This window comes from Pempheris klunzingeri, chromosome 13 (genome assembly GCF_042242105.1).
Source record: "Pempheris klunzingeri isolate RE-2024b chromosome 13, fPemKlu1.hap1, whole genome shotgun sequence".
NCBI classification, from domain to species: Eukaryota; Metazoa; Chordata; class Actinopteri; order Acropomatiformes; family Pempheridae; genus Pempheris; species Pempheris klunzingeri.
The window spans coordinates 9524053-9541389 of NC_092024.1; the positions used below are offsets into that span (position 1 = coordinate 9524053).

Consider the following 17337-nt stretch of genomic DNA (forward strand, 5'->3'; position numbering starts at 1 on the left):
TTTTCACCACATACAAGTCTTGTAAACACTAGACAGGATGTGTGCTCTTCCACTTTACCCTTGTACTCTAAAGTTGACGTGTTCGTAAAAAGATTAGATTACTACAAACGAGAACTATGAGAACTTTGCCTTGCAAATTTGGTCATGGTGTCACTGGTGAGATGTTTAGTTTGTTATAGACTTTGTTTTTGCATCACCATATAAAGTAACTTCCTTTCAATTTGTTTTATTTTGAAAGAATAACATAAGCAACCCAAGCGTATTTCTGCAAATGTCATTTTATTTTAGAAAAATGTGACTTTTTTTTGTATTTATGATTAGAATTATTTGTATTGTGTGTGTGTGTGTGTGTGTTCTGTAACCTGGTTTTGTTTGCTAATTGTTTTGTCTGTCGTACTAAAGTTTGTTAGGCACTTAAGAGCCACAGCACAGATCACGCGGGCGTAATTGTGTGCTGCTGCCATGAGTCATCTAGCAACAATGTCACGTACAATGTCATGATTTCTGAGGTGTACACTAACTACTACTTTAATGAATTTTGGAGGAGGCGCTGATGAAAATCTGCAAAAAGAAGGGATGTTAAAATTGAGTTTTTACGCATTTTTTTATTAAGGCCTAACCAATGTCACGTTTTTGCCACCACTCTCACCAAAGTGCTTGTTCAAAGAAAGCAGATGGATGACTAACACCTGGTCTGAAACGGACTGCCACTCTAAATGTTTGTGTCTGAAAGAAAAATTCTTTGAAACTGATGTCAATGTTAGCCAAATGACCACTCTGCTTCTTTTACATTTCCCGTTGTGTGTCTGGAGTAAGGTGATGATCTTGAATTTTATATCCTGTGGATTAATACTGGAAGTACAAGATAACCTTAGGTGTAGAAACAGTAGCTTTTCACATTTTATCATGTTTTAATTGAGGACATTTTACATACATTTTAGTCAGTTTGTGTGGTGCAGTTGTACCCAGTTTAAAATAAATGCCTGCCTTAAAAGGTACCGTCTGCTTTTATGTGGCTTGTGTTATACCTGTTCATGCGGTGCACACAGGTGCAACAAAAAAATCAATACAAGTGTACTCCAAAATATTTGTATTTGCATTTTAAAGACAGTCTTGGCATAGAAAAACAGCAATTGAAAACACATCAGAATCCTTTTCACAAACCTTGCTTAGCAGAGGCACTCTGTGATACCAGTGAGGTTAAAAACTATTTAAAAAACTTTATGTAAATATACATATTCCCTGTGTTCGCACCTGTAGTGTGTCAAAATGTTTGAATTCAGTCAGTATATGAAGTATCTGCCCTCAATCTCTGTATTCTAACATTCACTCACTATTAAATACGTTTCCCCAATTTAAGCATCTTATCAAAAAACAACATAAACCTGAAATGGACCTCAACTTTTTCTGATTGTTTCTTCTCATGAGATCACAGAGCAAATACAAAAAAGCACCTGTTTAATTTTGGGACAAGGCTGAAATGCAACCATGGCATTTTTAAAATCACATCAGTCTCCCCTGTGCGCCCGGCAGCTGTATATACACGTGACGGGAATTATTCACTAATATTGTCACGTATGCATATCAGCCCAGAACTATTATAGTCCATTATATTCTTGGATTCCAAGCATGCCCGAAAAAGAAATATTTCCATTTAGCAGAGTAAGCTCTCTGCAAGCATTTAGGTGAAACGGAGCATGTGTCGTTCAGCACTCATACGGCTAACAGAGGAAGCAACAGCTGACAAGAATGAATGAAAAGAATAAAAGAAAAAAAAACAAACAACTGAATGATAAGTACAGAAACATGATTACAGTCATTCATGGGATCATGACAAAATAATCACAGAAAGGGTGGATGAAAGCTCTCGCTCTTGCGTGTGACTCCTGCTCATCCGCGAGCCGTCTAGTGATACGGTGAGTTTACTTGTCGGAGGCGCGGATGTAGACCAGAGAGGACAGCAGCAGGAGCTCTGGCGGCTTGTGTAACAGGATCACATTGTCGCTCCTCAGACCGTCATAGTGCATCCAGCAGCCCTTGATCTGGAAGGCTGCAGAGTAGTGATGCTCCTCCTTGTTGAAGAGTGTGGCGCCCTCCAGTGAGTACCTGTGGAGAAAAAGAATTAGGAATAGCATTTTCTTTATACTGTCCAGGAAACTCCAAAAAGTAAGAGCATAATAAAGTGTTAGTGTTGGTTAGCAACATTTTTATCTTTTATTATTTGGGGCAAATAGAGGCAGATGTTACTGAAATAAAAAAAATAATTTCTCATGCTATTAGACTTATAAAAGGAAAATACATTTTCCCCGAAATATTACTGAAAAATGAATTACATGCTTTTATGTAATGAAAATGTATTATGATTTTTGCCTCTGTTTCACAGCTTACAACTGTATTTAATTCTCTTTATATGAGGATATATGGACATGCACCAGAGCTATGATAATGTAGGTCAGCACAGTCACCCCGGTCTGGTTAACACGCTGTGGACGCTCCGTACCTGTGCTCGCAGAGATCGAGATGGTAAGGAATGTAGGACAGCTCCTCTGACTTCCACTGCTGCATGTTGAGAATGACAAAGGGTGGGGGTCCATGACAGAACACCCTCTGGGAGAACTCCCTGAGACCATTGCAGCTGTTTGGAGGAAAGAAAAACCAAAAAAAAAAACGCTAATCAATTTGTCAAAGAGGTGCGATAAGACTGAACCGAAGATGATGATCGTCCTCCCTGTGTCTCACCCCGGTTGGGAGCAGAGTAGGAGCTTGGGGCAGAAAAACTCGTCCACCGCCGACTGAATGGGGTCTCTGTGGGGCAGCTCATGAGGAGGGCTGGAGGAGGAAGGATGTGAAATTATAAGAAATGGAAGTTTTTCAGTGGAGATTTTTAAACTTTAGTGTGTCAGGTGGTGAAAATGAAACCAGAGCTGTGCACCAGCTGACCTGAACCGTTCACAGCATTTAACATAATGACAAGTGCTTCCTACTGGGACAGAGCCCTTAAGAACATTAGATATTTTTAACAACAGAACAGCCCTAAATAAAGACAGCTGTTGGCGCATGAAAAGCTGCATCAAGTTCACTCTGCAGCAGCATCAAGACGTCACCCCTCCTGTGTGCGGTGTACCTGATCTTGATTGTAGTCCTGATGTACTCCTGGAAGCGGGCCGGGCAGCTCCAGTTGGTGCACAGACTCTCCTGTATGGTGGACATGAGATCCTCCAGGTTCTCCGTGAAGTTCTCATGCTCATTTCCAAACAGGTCGATCTCCAGCTCTGCCTGGTGGATCTCAGAGCGGTACTGTCTCTTGGACATCCTGTCCCAGATCCACAGCATCTTCACCGTGGTGTAGTCACAGGAGTCCATCAGGTAGAGGAAATGCTCCACAAACTGCTTGCCCAGGAAGACGGCCAGCTCCCTGGAAAAGCCCTGGTTGTCCCGCAGAATGACATACAGGATCATGAGGAAGCCATCGATGGTGCAGGTGTTTTTTAGGTTGATTTTGACGTACAGAGGGGTGCATGATATGGCCTTCCGTCCCGCCTTAATGGTAAAGACGCCACCCCAGGGGAGCACAGGCCTCCAGAAGTACCGATCTTCTTCATCGTTGTTGTTGATGGAGGCGCGGATCGCTTCAAACAATGTCTTAGACCTGAACAGACATGTGCATATAAAGAGTAGACAGAAATGTTTAGATTGTTGAGGTCGGCTTTAGACTGTTGCACTGCTGGATGCGGACAGTATAATGTTGAGAGACTGCCACCACAGGATATGCAAATACATGCAAGTTAGCTTGCAAAATCAAAACAAGCCACGCAATGACATGACGAGTAACGTCCAGTTATCCTCCAGTGAATAGACTGAGCCCAAAGCAAGCTTCACTAAACAGCAGCTGCCATCAGTTTACCTTTCGAAGTGGAGATTGTTCCCGGTGTTTGAAATAAGCGTCTGGAGGTCTTCGGTGTCGCTCAAAACACAGAATCTACTCTCCATAGCTCTTCGTGTTTCTTCATGTCTCACGGCGGACTTACAGACAGATATCCGAGTAGAGTAAATTCTAGCACTTTCTAATGAATATCTGAGCGGTGACACTTTAGCGAGCACCAAAACAATCCCGATGAGCCGTCAAGTTGCGCCCATATAAACACTGTTGTGGGTTTTCCTGGTGGATAATCTACGCGGTGTGTAAATATCGTGCTGCCCTCTGCTGACGCTCGACGTAATTACGTCCTCTGAAGTCCCGCCCCTTCCCCCGCCCCTCGTGGGTGGTATAGCAGAGCGAGGAACGCCATTGGCTTTGAGACTCTAATAACGTGTTATAAAAGGCATGTGATTGGCTGACAGAGTTGACAGTTTTACAATAGCCACGCCCCTTCCCGTCACCACGCCTACTGCCGAGCCTCCGCTCTACGTTCAACGCTATTCTCGAAAGTCAGCACGCTGGTTTTCAGCCGCAGTGCAGCGTTTGTGAATGAGATCTGCGCACAACACCTTCACCCCGGACGCTGTTTGAATAGTCTGAAGTTTTTGGCAGTCCTGTGGTCCCCGCCACGCTCCTCTTCTCTTCAGCCAGTGTGTGCAGGAGATAGCAGCACCTCGAAACACGGACTTTCAGGACCAAAAGATGTCAGCTCAAATCATAAGTGGGAAAGCGGTTTCAGCGTAAGTGTCATGTTTTTTAATGGGTGCACAGGTAGCCATGTAACGTTTGGTGTAACCAGCCTGAACAAACATGTGTCTGCTGGCTAAGAAGGCAGCTAACTAGCTCCCTCAGTAATAGATACTTGATAGATATTCACAAAAGAAACCTCCGTACATGATCGCAGCCTCTCCACATTTTGCATGCAGCTGTTTTATATCTCAGGGAACTGGTCTTGTACGTGCTTTCAGTAGTAAACTATGTCTAACTTAGTTTGAATTGGTTGTACACTATCATGTCCACGTGAATTAAGTGCACTGAGAGTAACCAGCAGAGAAATCACAGTGGAGCCTCTCTGAAGTTGCATGGGGCATTTGTTCATTATGTGTGTATGTATGTATGTATGTATGTATGTATGTATTAGTCTAAATGTGTTCACACTAAATGCACGGACTTGTTCATAGTTTGATGGTAATCCAGGAGATTTGGGCGATGAAAGCTGTAGAATGAATGACTGCAAATCCTGCAGCATTATGTAAGAAGCTGTGGTGGATATGATCTTTGTCCTATTGGTCCACTGGCAAGTGGTGAGGCTGACAAACACCACTCATAAAGTTTGTAACACTCATGCGTTTGCGTCTGTGATTTCACATGTGCAGTCTGCAGCCTTGTGTTTTTAATTGTTCAAAGTTTTAATGAATCCAAGCATTGCTAATTGCAAAAAAGTTTGGGGAATTATATCTGGTGAAGAGGCAACAAAGTGCAGGTTATTAAGTTGCATGTGCTTGTCACAAGACATGACAGCCTGCACCCTGTTAACGGTCCCTCACTGCACTCATTAGTTAGATTATTTTATGCACCACAAATAGCCTCTCCACAGATCTGCCGTGCTCTCAGTAGGAGGGCTCACATTCATTATCTCTGAAGCTGGACTAACACTGGCAGACCACTGATTGTGTTGAACAAGTATGGAGTTTGTAGTTCTGGACAGAGGTTTATTCAGAAGATTGTTTTTGCCTTTCAGGAAGTGTAGTTTTCCACAGCTCTTAACTCAAAAGTGTCCTCTTTGAAGAAGCATAATTGATGCATGGGCAAAAATCAAAACACATAACAGTACTGTGTACTCTATGAGTGTCCTTTTTTCTAGGAATATGACCGTAGTTGATCAGTGACTAGTTATGATGTCCCAACATGGTGTTTTATCTGCCGTTGTTGTGATGCAATATGTTATAGTGATTGGTTTTATGAAGTCCGGGAAGAGTGTGTGTGTGTGTGTGTGTATGTGTGTGTGTGTGTGTGTATATATATATATATATATATATTTTAATGACAGGCCTTGGCTTCTCTGTTCCAAATAAAAAGCAACACCTTGCAGGTCAGAAAAAATAAAGTGTTTAAAAAAGGCTTTACATTATTTGCTCTATATTGTTTATGTGTTTTGAGAGTATATAAAACATAAATGTTGCACCAGTGCAGAAACACTCTGAGTCTACTTGAAAGTTAGTTCAAACTGGTGTCACTCCATTATGTCATGCACCCGTAATCAATAGTAATCACATCATGTGTTCACTGCCAGTGAAGTTCATGTGATGGACAAAGTGTGTTTTAAACGCGATCGCATGACTATCTTTAGATCGACGGATAACTTTTGAATAACTCTGTTCTTTTTGTCATCCGCAGTGGGAGAAATCAATAACGCTGATTAGTTGTGTGATTGACTGTGTGATTAGAATACAGAAGAAATGGAGTTAGGGTTTAGCTTTGTTTGGGTTATTCTGAACAGATTTTAGTTGGATTTTAGTTTTAGTTAACGTCCAGTGACTTTGTGTCACTCACATTGTCTTTTTCTTTTGATTGGTTGAGTCGACTTTGCCTAATCATAATAATGTGTTTTAAGAGTTAAGCTGTAACTGCCATAATGAAAACCATTAACTGATTAAAGATAAAGCAAAGACAAGAACCAAAGATCACATTCACGTTCTCCCAAACAGGCTCTCTGATGCCCTGGCTTTGCCTGTGCAGTATGGGGATTGGAAAACGATTACCAATTTCACCATCAGATAGCCAGATGGCGTGTCTTTGGGCACGAAATCTATGACCATTGCAAAAGAAGGGGATGGGTAATGCCCACGGCTGGTGTGCCATATGGTCCCATCCCCTTTCCTTTATAATGGTACACCTGCCACTGCATAGAGATTACAAATCCAGTTGGGTTTCATTCTGTCCTCTGGTGTTCTCAGGCAGGTGAGGGAGCGTCTGAAGAAGGATGTAGAGCAGATGAAGCTGAAGGACCCAAACTTCAGACCCGGCCTAGTGGTTTTACAGGTAAGTGTAAGATGGGAATGGGCATGTGTTGGGGTAAAAGCACACTTTTGGATGCTAGCTAATTTTGCCATGTGCTTCCTCATGCCCTTCCCCTGGAGACTGTCGGCAGGTAAGGATCTGGGACGTGTGTGTGTGCCGTTGTGTGCCACTGCATGGATACAGAGTGTGATACACATGTGTTCCACTAAAATCCCTCTCTGTACAGTAGATGAAGACCTTTATGCAGTTGCTTTGTCCTCCACGTGTTTATCTTTATGGTAGTAAGGCGTATTCCTCCATGCAGGCAGGCAAGGTGATGCTATGTGTCTCTGCAGGTTGGAGACCGCGATGATTCAAATCTGTACATCAGCATGAAGTTGAAGGCGGCAGCAGAGGTTGGACGATATCCTCTTGCAGTACATACAGAATGCAGACTGTTTGCAATCAGGCCTAACTTCCAGCTTAAACTCTTTTTCTCCGTGCACAGATTGGAATAAATGCCACACACACGAGACTTCCCAAGACTGCAACAGAGGAGGAGGTGAGAATGAATTTGAAATACTTATGCCCTTGATTTTGTTGTAGTGTTCAGTAAAGCTCCCGAATCTTTAAATTTTACTGTCAGCGTTTTTAAAACTTATCATAGCTGACAGGAGTAGACAGGAGTAAAATTTTTGGCTCCTGGTGCCGTAACAAAAAAGTGTCTGAGAGTGTAAAGGTTGTCTGTCTGTCTGTCTGTCTGTCTGTCTGTAGGTTCTTCACAGCATCACAGAGGTGAATGAGAACTCATCTGTCCACGGCCTCATTGTGCAGCTGCCCTTAGACTCAATCCACAAGATCGACACAGAGAAGGTCACCAACGCCGTGGCCCCAGAGAAGGATGTAGACGGGTAGGCACAGACATTTTTAAGGCTTGAAGAGCGTCTTTGTGTCCTTAGAATCTGATTAAAAGAAAAAAAAATCCCTCCTGGATTCTCTTTAATTTGCGATGTTCTTTGTGTCCATTTACAGACTGACCAGTATAAATGCAGGGAAGCTGTCTCGTGGGGACCTGGGCGACTGCTTCATCCCCTGCACACCAAATGGCTGCTTGGAGTTGATCCGACAAACCGGTAAATGCAGCGATTAACGCCCTAATGTTGCTAGGTAGAAAACATCTGTGCTGTGAAAAATGCGTGACAAAAAATGAAGCGAGGCCAAAGTTAATCGGCCTGCGTCTCTACAGGTGTGTCTGTGGCAGGGAAGAGAGCGGTGGTGATTGGTCGGAGCAAGATTGTAGGCGCGCCGATGCATGACCTGCTGCTGTGGAACCACGCCACCGTCACCACCTGCCACTCTAAAACCGCTGATCTTGCTGGAGAGGTACGTCAGTGACCCCTCCACCCAACCCAGCAGTACAGTGTCAGGCTCATAATCCTGTGGGACATTATGTGTCCCTGCTCCGATCCAAGCAGAGCGTCTTGTGGGTGGACTTTAGCTGTCGTGTATGTATTGATTTTAAATGTCTCAACAGTGACACAAGCTGCTTTCCTGCATTTCTATTGGTTGGTGATGACATACTGGGAATTGTACATCCCTGCTGCCATCGAGTGGCATAAAGAATGACATCATCATCATTTCTTGCCAGATTTTTGAACATTTCTATTAAAGGCAGGATCTGCAACTTATTTTAGAAGCGCTTTTTTTGTGATATTGGTTGAAATTCTCCTTACAGCCCGACAGCAATCAATAGATGAAATAGTTTGACCAAGCCCAGCGTCATTGTTATTTATGCTGTTCTTTTATTCACTAATGTCCTGTGCTTGTCCAGGTGGGCAAAGCAGACATCCTGGTTGTCGGCATTGGGAAAGCAGAGATGGTGAAAGGAGAGTGGATCAAAAAGGGAGCAGTGGTCATCGACTGCGGCATCAACCACATTCCAGGTTGGACTCTACTTTAGCAGTGGATCAGCAGAGGCGAGAGGTGATTGTTGTGGTGTTCACCTCAGAGTTTCTCTTGGTGTCCTGCAGATGAGACCAGACCGAGTGGGAAGCGGGTGGTGGGTGATGTCCACTACGCCTCAGCCCAGGAGCAGGCCGGCTTCATCACCCCCGTGCCCGGTGGGGTGGGACCTATGACTGTGGCCATGCTGATGGCGGTAAGGTCCATCTGGAGAATGAATCCTGAACCAAACTCTATGTTGGCATTATCCGAGCTTGTCTGAAAGACTCAGGTGTTTGTTGTATATATCGACGTAGCTATCAAAAATAACTACACTGACTAGTCCAGAGGAGGAATTTTGATTAATTATTTCTTTGTGATCTTGCTAGAATGACTGACTGAATGTCATTGTGTGTGTGTGTGTGTGTGTGTAGAACACCGTGCTGAGTGCCAAGCGTTTCCTGGACAGCCATCAACCAGGGAAATGGAACATTTCGTACACCAAACTCAACCTCCAGAGGCCTGTGCCGAGGTCCGTCTACGCCTTCATTTAGTCACGTGCTCTGCTAATTTGTCACTGAAGGTTTTGTTCAATTCAATCATCCACATACAAGACGAGCTGGTTTAATTTGTTGCCTCACGTTAGAGCTCTGTGAACGTGCTCTTTGTCTTTCAGTCCTCGCTGTTTTCCTCCTTATGCTCACATGAAGAAGTGACTTTTTTTTTTGTGTGTGTTTTATCTTTATAACTCCCAACAGTGACATTGTGATTTCTCGCTCCTGTGTGCCCAAACCCATCGACCATCTAGCAAGAGAGGTGGGCCTGCTCTCTGATGAGGTGGAGCTCTATGGCAAGACTAAGGCCAAGGTCCAGCTCAATATAATCAAGCGTCTTCAGGCCCAGCCAGATGGCAAATATGTGGTGGTCACTGGGTATGCTGTCAGCACTTTTAAGGATTTCTGTCTGGGGGAAAATGTGTTAATTCCTCAGTATATCATTATGTACAAACTAACTTGTATATTTAAGTTACAGAAACTGGCCATTAAGAGTAATATTATTACACAAAACACAGAAGTATGTCAATTTACTATTATTTAAAATGTACATTTCTCTGTTTTTCTTTTTCTAGAATTCTCCAGTTTTTGCTGGTTTATTGCTAAGTCATTGACAAATGCTGGGCAATAATCCAATAGCACTATATATTATCTTTCAAAAGAATCCTGTTGTAAGTCATGTAGTAGAAGAGTTTGGTCTAGACCTGCTCTTCATGTAAAGCGCCTTGAGATAACGCTGTTATGAATTGGTGCTATATAAATAAAGATTGATTGATTGATTGATTAAATGTGGAAAATTGCTCACAGTTTCAAACCATAAACCTGTCGGCCAGTGGATTCAAACCTGGAACCTTCTTGCTGTGAGAGATTTATTCGCTAAATCCCGCCCCAATCCTATGAAAAGAATTTGATATTTTTTTTATTTCATGCTTGCTTTTCAGTGTTGTAAATACTTGACAGTATGCCATGCCAAGATAAAATTTGTAGGGATTTTATGCTTGGTACTTTCTGGCCCTGCTGATGAGAATGTTACATGCTGACGAAGATTTTCTGTCTGCAGCATTACACCCACCCCTCTGGGTGAGGGGAAGAGCACCACCACCATCGGCCTGGTCCAGGCCCTGGGAGCCCACATGAAGCTCAATGTGTTTGCCTGTGTCCGGCAGCCTTCTCAGGGACCCACCTTTGGCATTAAAGGTGAGCTTTGGAGTAACGTTCGCTCAGTGAGAGGTTGCACAGGCTTCAAGCTGTTGAAATGTACATTTTTAAGTCTGGTGCTGGCATACGTATCTGTAGTTCTGTCTTCCGTCTACAGGTGGTGCTGCAGGAGGCGGATATTCTCAAGTCATTCCAATGGAGGAGGTACTACACTGCTGTTTCTAGTTAGGAAACCATGCTGCTTGTATAAAAACACGAATGCAAAATTGCATCAAATTAATGAGTCTGTTCGTTTTAGTTCAACCTCCATCTCACTGGTGACATTCACGCCATCACGGCTGCCAACAACTTGGTGGCTGCTGCCGTCGACGCTCGCATGTTCCACGAGTCTACGCAATCTGACAAGGTGAGTGCTCCATTCTGTCAGTGCTATACTGTATAAAAAAAAAAGTTCATTTCTGGATTGTTAATTTCGCTCTGCATACATCCTTAGGCTCTGTTTAACCGCTTGGTGCCACTCAGTGGGGGTCAGAGGAAGTTCTCCCCCATCCAGATCAACAGACTGACAGTAGGTGATCTCTGACTCGCAGGTTGTGACTTGACCTGCAGTCCCCAGAGTATGACGTGCATTTGACATGAAGTTTTCCTGTATTTGTTTAGAAACTGGGCATAGAAAAGACGGATCCCTCTGCTCTGACTGAAGAAGAGATCACCCGCTTTGCCCGCCTGGACATAGAGCCAAGCGCTGTCACCTGGCAGAGAGGTACGGACACCTGAACAGTCTCTCTGTCCTCATGACTCTCATCTTGTCTCTCTCATTCAATCTACTTTATGAGTGTAAGTTCTTGTGAGTATATTGATCAGGCCCTGAATTTCTCCACTTAGTGTTGGATACCAATGATCGATTCCTGAGGAAGATCACGATCGGCCAGTCACCGACTGAAAAGGGATACACGAGAGAGGTAAAGGCATAAGAACCACAAAGCTGCTTCATGTACAGAAAAAGCCACGACAGTATGTGCAATATTAGGAAATTGGCTTTGAGTTCATCCGGTGGTTGTATCAAAGTTGTATCATCACAATTCAACAAAAGACAGTTTCAGGAAGTTGACAGTAAAAAAAGTTTTAGTCTGTAACTATAATAGAACAGCCATGTTTAAGCACCACCAGTGTTTCTTTTTAAATCTTTAAGTTTAAGAGAATTTCTGTGCTCTAGTCTCATCTGCTTGTGTACGGAGTGCACCTCTCTGAGCCCAGTTTCGCTGCATTGTTGTTGATGATGAGGGCACCCCCCCCCCTTCCCTCTGTCCTTCAGGCCCAGTTTGACATCACGGTGGCCAGTGAAATCATGGCGGTGCTTGCCCTCACCAGCAGCCTGGAGGACATGCGTCAACGTCTGGCCAAGATGGTCGTGGCCACCAGTCGCAGCGGACAGCCCATCACCACCGAGGACCTGGTCAGTGGTCTGAAGTCTTCAGCATGATGGGACCTCCCATACAAAGTGCTGCGACAACAAGGCTCCTATAATTATCTTGTTTTCTCTGTAGGGTGTGAGTGGTGCTCTAGCTGTGCTAATGAAAGATGCCATCAAGCCAAACCTGATGCAGACCTTGGAGGTGCGTAAACACACGTGCTAGCTTATGCAGTTCCACCGCAAGCAACTCTGCAAACCAAAAACGTACAGCATGAGAGTAATTAGATCTTTAACCAGGTTAGGAACGCGTTTGTTTACAGTTTTAGACTAAAAACTTTAACAGGATTTTAAGGTTCAGTCCTTAGATGGATATTGTTCTGCTTGTTTGTTGTTTATAGTTTGCTAAATCTTTTGTGATCCTACATGCATGTCAGAGAATACACATGTAGGTTAAGATTGAAGTATGGGTTTTATGTCACATGTGAGTCGTCTGACCCCACAGGGAAACCCTGTGTTCGTCCATGCCGGCCCGTTTGCTAACATCGCCCATGGCAACTCCTCCATCCTGGCTGATAAAATAGCTTTGAAGCTGGTTGGACCCGAGGGCTTTGTAGGTAAGTGGAGCAGAGAAACGTCCCTGTTGCAGCATGTTTTCATCCATAGTTAGTTTTTAAAAAAATTTTTTTTTTTACATCTGATCTAGTTTTGCTTACTATGGTGATTCTACTACTGCTCTCTTTGTCTCACAACCCCTCTCAATGGCGCCCAACAGTGACCGAGGCCGGCTTCGGTGCTGACATAGGCATGGAGAAGTTCTTCAACATTAAGTGCCGCTACTCGGGCCTGAGGCCTCACGTGGTGGTGCTGGTAGCCACTGTCCGAGCCCTGAAGATGCACGGAGGAGGACCAACTGTGAGTTTGCTTGAGTTTTCCTTGACAGCCGATTAACATCATAATTACTTCAATGATTTTATTTACAAAAAAAAAAAAAAAAAAAGTTTTGCATGATGTTTGCTTTTCGCTACTGTGAACAACATCAGCATCCACCCAATCACAATTGATATGTCCTCTGCACATAAGGATGTCTGACCCTCTGTCAGGGAACAACAGCTCACTGCTTGGAGTAATTACATTTCCTGCTGTGTGGACGTTGAAGCAATAACATTCATATTCATCGTTCATATTCTCACATCTTCATTCACACAATTGTTGTTGGATTAATTATTAATATTCACTAAATCATTTTACATGTTCTTTGTTCAGGTCACTGCTGGGATGCCACTGCCCAAGGAGTACATTGAGGAGGTAAAACATAATAGGCCCTTTAAATGAAAGCTTGGCGTTGATGAGCTGTGGATGAACGTTGAGTAAATAACACACTGCATATTTTTTAGTCTGTGCGAAGAGCCTGAGACGAGTGCACACTCGGTCAAACACATGTCAAGTGTGCATCACCGCACCTCAAATATAGATTTTTATGTTAAAGCATACAATAAACATCTTTAGAAACATTGCTGCCTTAACCACCCTCTCATAAGCTGATGTAAGAGTGAGTTGTTTTTTTTTTTTTGTACCTGAATGTAGAACCTTGAGCTGCTGGAGAACGGCTGCAGCAACATGAGGAAGCAGATCGAGAACGCACAGCACTTCGGCGTCCCAGTGGTGGTGGCTGTCAATGGTTTCAAGTAAGTGATGGATGACGACGGGGCAGAAAAAGGACTCAAATGTTTTTTATTTTACCTAAAACAGCACCAATTCATATTTTCAGCATTAACTTTGCTTGAGGTACAAAGCTATTGTGTCAGTAAAGAGATTAAATGTTATAAAGTATAGTGACCCAAAGCAGTGTGTCAAATATCTGCCTTTTGTTGCTCCGACCCAACCTGCAGGACAGACACTGAGGCTGAGCTGGATTTGGTCTGCCGCATGGCCAAAGCTGCCGGAGCCTTCGACGCTGTGCGCTGCTCCCATTGGGCTGACGGTGGAGCCGGTGCCGTGGCCCTGGGCCAGGCCGTCCAGAGGGCCTCCGAGGCCCCCAGCAACTTCAAGTTCCTCTATGATTTGGAGGTATGGGCCATCGTGCTTTTTTTTTTGTTTGTTTTTTCAGTGCAATTCGCAAGGAATTTCAAAAGGCTAAGCATGTGAAAATTTATGACAGATAATAAGAAAAATCCTCGTGTTTTGGCCCAAAACATAATCGGCACTGAAAATGTGCTTATTTTGTCCGGTGGGCTGAAATATCAACTTGAAGACAACGCTGATGGCAGTGTGTGTACTTGTAATTCCTCTCTAGGTCCCTATTGCTGACAAAATCCGAATAATCGCCCAGAAGATTTATGGAGCGGATGACATAGAGCTTCTCCCAGAGGCTCAACACAAGGTGGAGCTCTACACCAAACAGGTTAGCATCCCTTCTAGCCGATTAGTTTCTTTCATCTACCTTGTTGGGCCTTTCTGTTGGTTGCTGCTGCCGCCATAATTAAATGGAGAATGCTCATAAAATGTCTTTTATCTCTGCTCCTGCCCTCAGGGTTTTGGTAATCTGCCAATGTGCATGGCCAAGACCCACCTGTCGCTCTCTCACGAGGCAGACAAGAAGGGTGTTCCCACAGGGTTCATCCTGCCAATCAGAGACATCCGGGCCAGTGTGGGCGCTGGCTTTCTGTTCCCGCTGGTCGGCACGGTAAGCTCTCTGTTAAGGCGAACAATGCCTGTCCTTTCCACAGTTTTGCAGCACATTCGCATCTGGCAAACATTAGGGTGCAACTCTTCACTTCTCAAACCGCATCACAATGTGCTGAATGTGATTTTCTTTGTGTTTCTTTTGTTTCGCCTGCAGAAAAGTATCTAATAATAATAAACACAAAGCATGACTAGTAACTGTCTTCATCTCACTATTCAAAAACAAACACATGGTTGGTTGTCTGGCAGTGAAACGGTAGTTATGATGCTATGCCGCATACACTCTGGAATGAAATAAAACGTGTTTTTCCATCAGCTGTGTTTGCTGAAGATTCACCTGCTGCTGTGAAGCCAGGTATCCTGACCAGGGATGCAACTAATTATCCTCAGTTCATTAGTTTTCATGCAATTATTAGTTTCCATATTATCCATGAATTATTTAATATATAAAGTATAAAAAAACAGCTCAATGTTTCTCATGTTGTCATGTTTCCTGGACCCGAAGAAGACGTCTTCAAAAGACCCAAAGTCTTAAATGAAAGTACAACAGCAAACTCTCACATTTGAAAGGCTAATAAATATAATATTATTATTATTATTATTATTATTATATTATAAATATTTTACTTTTTTTACATGATAATTAACCAAAACGGTCAATAAGTCATTGCTGATGAATTGTCTGTCCACTGACAACTCAATATGGCAATTCTAACATTGCTGTACAAAAGCCAGCTTATTAAGCACTTTGAATTATAATGAAAAGAGTCTTTGTGTCACTTCCTGAAAATTCATCAAGTGTCTGTACAGATGTTGTTTGCTTTCTCTCGCTGTTCCTCCCAGATGCCCACAATCCCCGGTCTGCCCACCAGGCCATGTTTCTATGACATTGACCTGGACCCTGAGACTGAGCAGGTCAACGGGCTCTTCTGAAGCAGCCCTCTGCACTCTCGATGGTAAGGAGGGTAGTTAAGAAAACACAGATACTAATCTCATTCTGGGGCTGACAAAGACGGATGATAACTCTTAATATCGTGCCCTTGTTTGTTTGTTTTTTTCCCTACTCTTTAGACTGCTGAGCCTTAATGAGATGTGATGGACTTATAACTGGAAGTGACTCAAGCTTGTCTGCTGGTGCCATTTGTTGTTTTTCACTAAGACACTGACATCTGTAAATAACTGATTTGCTGCTGATGGGTAAATCTAGAAACTCAATTAACCACATAACAGTGTGTCCCCCTGAAATTGCCAGTCTGTGATTTTCACAAATGGGAAATGTCCTATTGCCAACGGTTACAGTTACATTACTCGCTGCACATAAATGTGCCCTTCTTGTATTTTCACATCCCAGAACCCCCAGTGACAAGAAGAGAGACTGTTAAGTGGCAGATCTGGAGTCTTGCATTAACTATGTGTGTATATTTGGTGAGGAGCTTCTACTGCAAGCCATTGTCTTAAAAAAATCCACTGATCTGTTTGTGCTTTTGGGATCAATTTATTGTTAAAAACGTCTTTACATAAAAATAATGTTTGTTTTTCTAAATGTTTTTGAGCCCCACATTTCCTCTTTTTCCCGTCCTGTATTCAAATTGAATATTTGTCCAACACTACTGTAAAACTGACATAATGTTGAAAATCAACAGTCTCCACTTTTCAGCCAGAAAATATCAAATAAAGTGTCCTTGATGGAAAGTGACATATCAACCCTTTTGCTATTTTTTACTCTTTTTATCAAATCTGTTCTCAAGCCTTTCTCTGCAGCTGATATTTAGTTTAATTATTCCTGCAAGTTTTCTGTTAAAAATATTCACCTGAACATTTTAATACTTAACTAGTTGTTGTTATAGTTTATTTCTCTTTTTCTCTGTGCTTAATTTCTTACTAATTCTTCTTCTTCTTCGACACCTTCGACTTCAACTAGAGGGGTGTCAAGGACTCCCTAATTAATAAAAAAAAAAATCAGGCTCTGGATCAACATATCATAAGATGTAGTTTCAGGGAGCCCCATCTGGTAAGATGTAGTTATTCCAGACTTGTCTATACTACAGATTGTCAGCGTGACACCTATGAACAAATTCCCATACATTCTGTCATTGGGCTAATTTCTAGTCAATCAAATAATAGTGAAATTATAACCTTCCCCACTTGTCTTGGGGACCCCCCTCAAGGACCCCTGGGAGTCCCTGGACCCCAGGTTGACAACCGCTGAATGCCACCCCCACATTTTACTGCAAAAACATATTAAGTATGTGACAAATAAATGTTTGAGTGTAAAGTAATAAGTAGTAGAAAATTTAGTAGATTTCATAAGAAGTCATAATAGTTTTTGTGCATCTCTGGATGTCCTGACGGTGAGCGATGACGGCTGATGATCCCATTCAGTAGAAATGAATTCAACAGAAAGGTGAGTGTGGCATGATTGCATGCTGGGAACTTGTCTTCCATTCTTCACAATAAGGCATCCTGACCTCACAAGTCACAAATTAATCAGGAAATGCTTTCATATTATTTGGTTGATTATATATTTTTTTCCAGTGGCTGTCTTGATGTTGCTGTGGCTGTTCACTGGCACGGCAGCTGTTGGCATCTTGCAGCCTGTCAGTCATTGCATCACTATGGTAACCAGTGTCCCCCGCTGCTGTTGGAGATCTGTCGATTCAAAGGTTGGA

The 17337-nt window shown here is 43.0% G+C and overlaps 2 protein-coding genes across 2 annotated transcripts; one reads left to right on the forward strand and one right to left on the reverse strand.

Moving 5' to 3' along the window:
• Window positions 1-1023: 1023 nt before the first annotated feature.
• Window positions 1024-4154, reverse strand: dorip1 (dopamine receptor interacting protein 1). Its single transcript, XM_070842619.1, has 5 exons — window positions 3905-4154; window positions 3125-3649; window positions 2740-2829; window positions 2501-2635; window positions 1024-2106 (listed from the first exon to the last, which is right to left on the reverse strand). Exons 1-5 carry the CDS (start codon window positions 3988-3990, stop codon window positions 1923-1925), a joined length of 1020 nt encoding a protein of 339 aa, XP_070698720.1. The 5' UTR covers window positions 3991-4154; the 3' UTR covers window positions 1024-1922.
• A 291-nt stretch (window positions 4155-4445) lies between these two features.
• Window positions 4446-16354, forward strand: LOC139211864 (C-1-tetrahydrofolate synthase, cytoplasmic-like). The gene is made up of 28 exons (XM_070842284.1): window positions 4446-4659; window positions 6877-6961; window positions 7276-7335; window positions 7428-7481; window positions 7694-7830; window positions 7952-8052; window positions 8166-8302; window positions 8751-8862; window positions 8950-9077; window positions 9295-9392; window positions 9619-9792; window positions 10475-10611; window positions 10730-10776; window positions 10871-10978; window positions 11066-11140; window positions 11233-11335; window positions 11458-11534; window positions 11888-12028; window positions 12120-12188; window positions 12489-12600; window positions 12759-12898; window positions 13250-13291; window positions 13571-13671; window positions 13876-14053; window positions 14280-14387; window positions 14517-14669; window positions 15512-15624; window positions 15740-16354. The coding sequence occupies exons 1-27, from the start codon at window positions 4622-4624 to the stop codon at window positions 15599-15601; spliced, it is 2805 nt and encodes a 934-aa protein (XP_070698385.1). The 5' UTR covers window positions 4446-4621; the 3' UTR covers window positions 15602-15624; window positions 15740-16354.
• The last annotated feature ends 983 nt before the right edge of the window (window positions 16355-17337 follow it).

Bases quoted from the DNA above. Each gene is read 5' to 3' on its own strand.
- dorip1 (XM_070842619.1), bottom strand. From the start codon at position 3,990: ATGGAGAGTAGATTCTGTGTTTTGAGCGACACCGAAGACCTCCAGACG. The intron at 3,650-3,904 runs GTAAACTGATGG...ATGTCTGTTCAG, and splicing joins AACAATCTCCACTTCGAAAG to GTCTAAGACATTGTTTGAAG. The intron at 2,830-3,124 runs GTACACCGCACA...TTCCTCCTCCAG, and splicing joins AGGACTACAATCAAGATCAG to CCCTCCTCATGAGCTGCCCC.
- LOC139211864 (XM_070842284.1), top strand. From the start codon at position 4,622: ATGTCAGCTCAAATCATAAGTGGGAAAGCGGTTTCAGC. The intron at 9,078-9,294 runs GTAAGGTCCATC...GTGTGTGTGTAG, and splicing joins CTGTGGCCATGCTGATGGCG to AACACCGTGCTGAGTGCCAA. The intron at 12,029-12,119 runs GTCAGTGGTCTG...TTTTCTCTGTAG, and splicing joins CCATCACCACCGAGGACCTG to GGTGTGAGTGGTGCTCTAGC.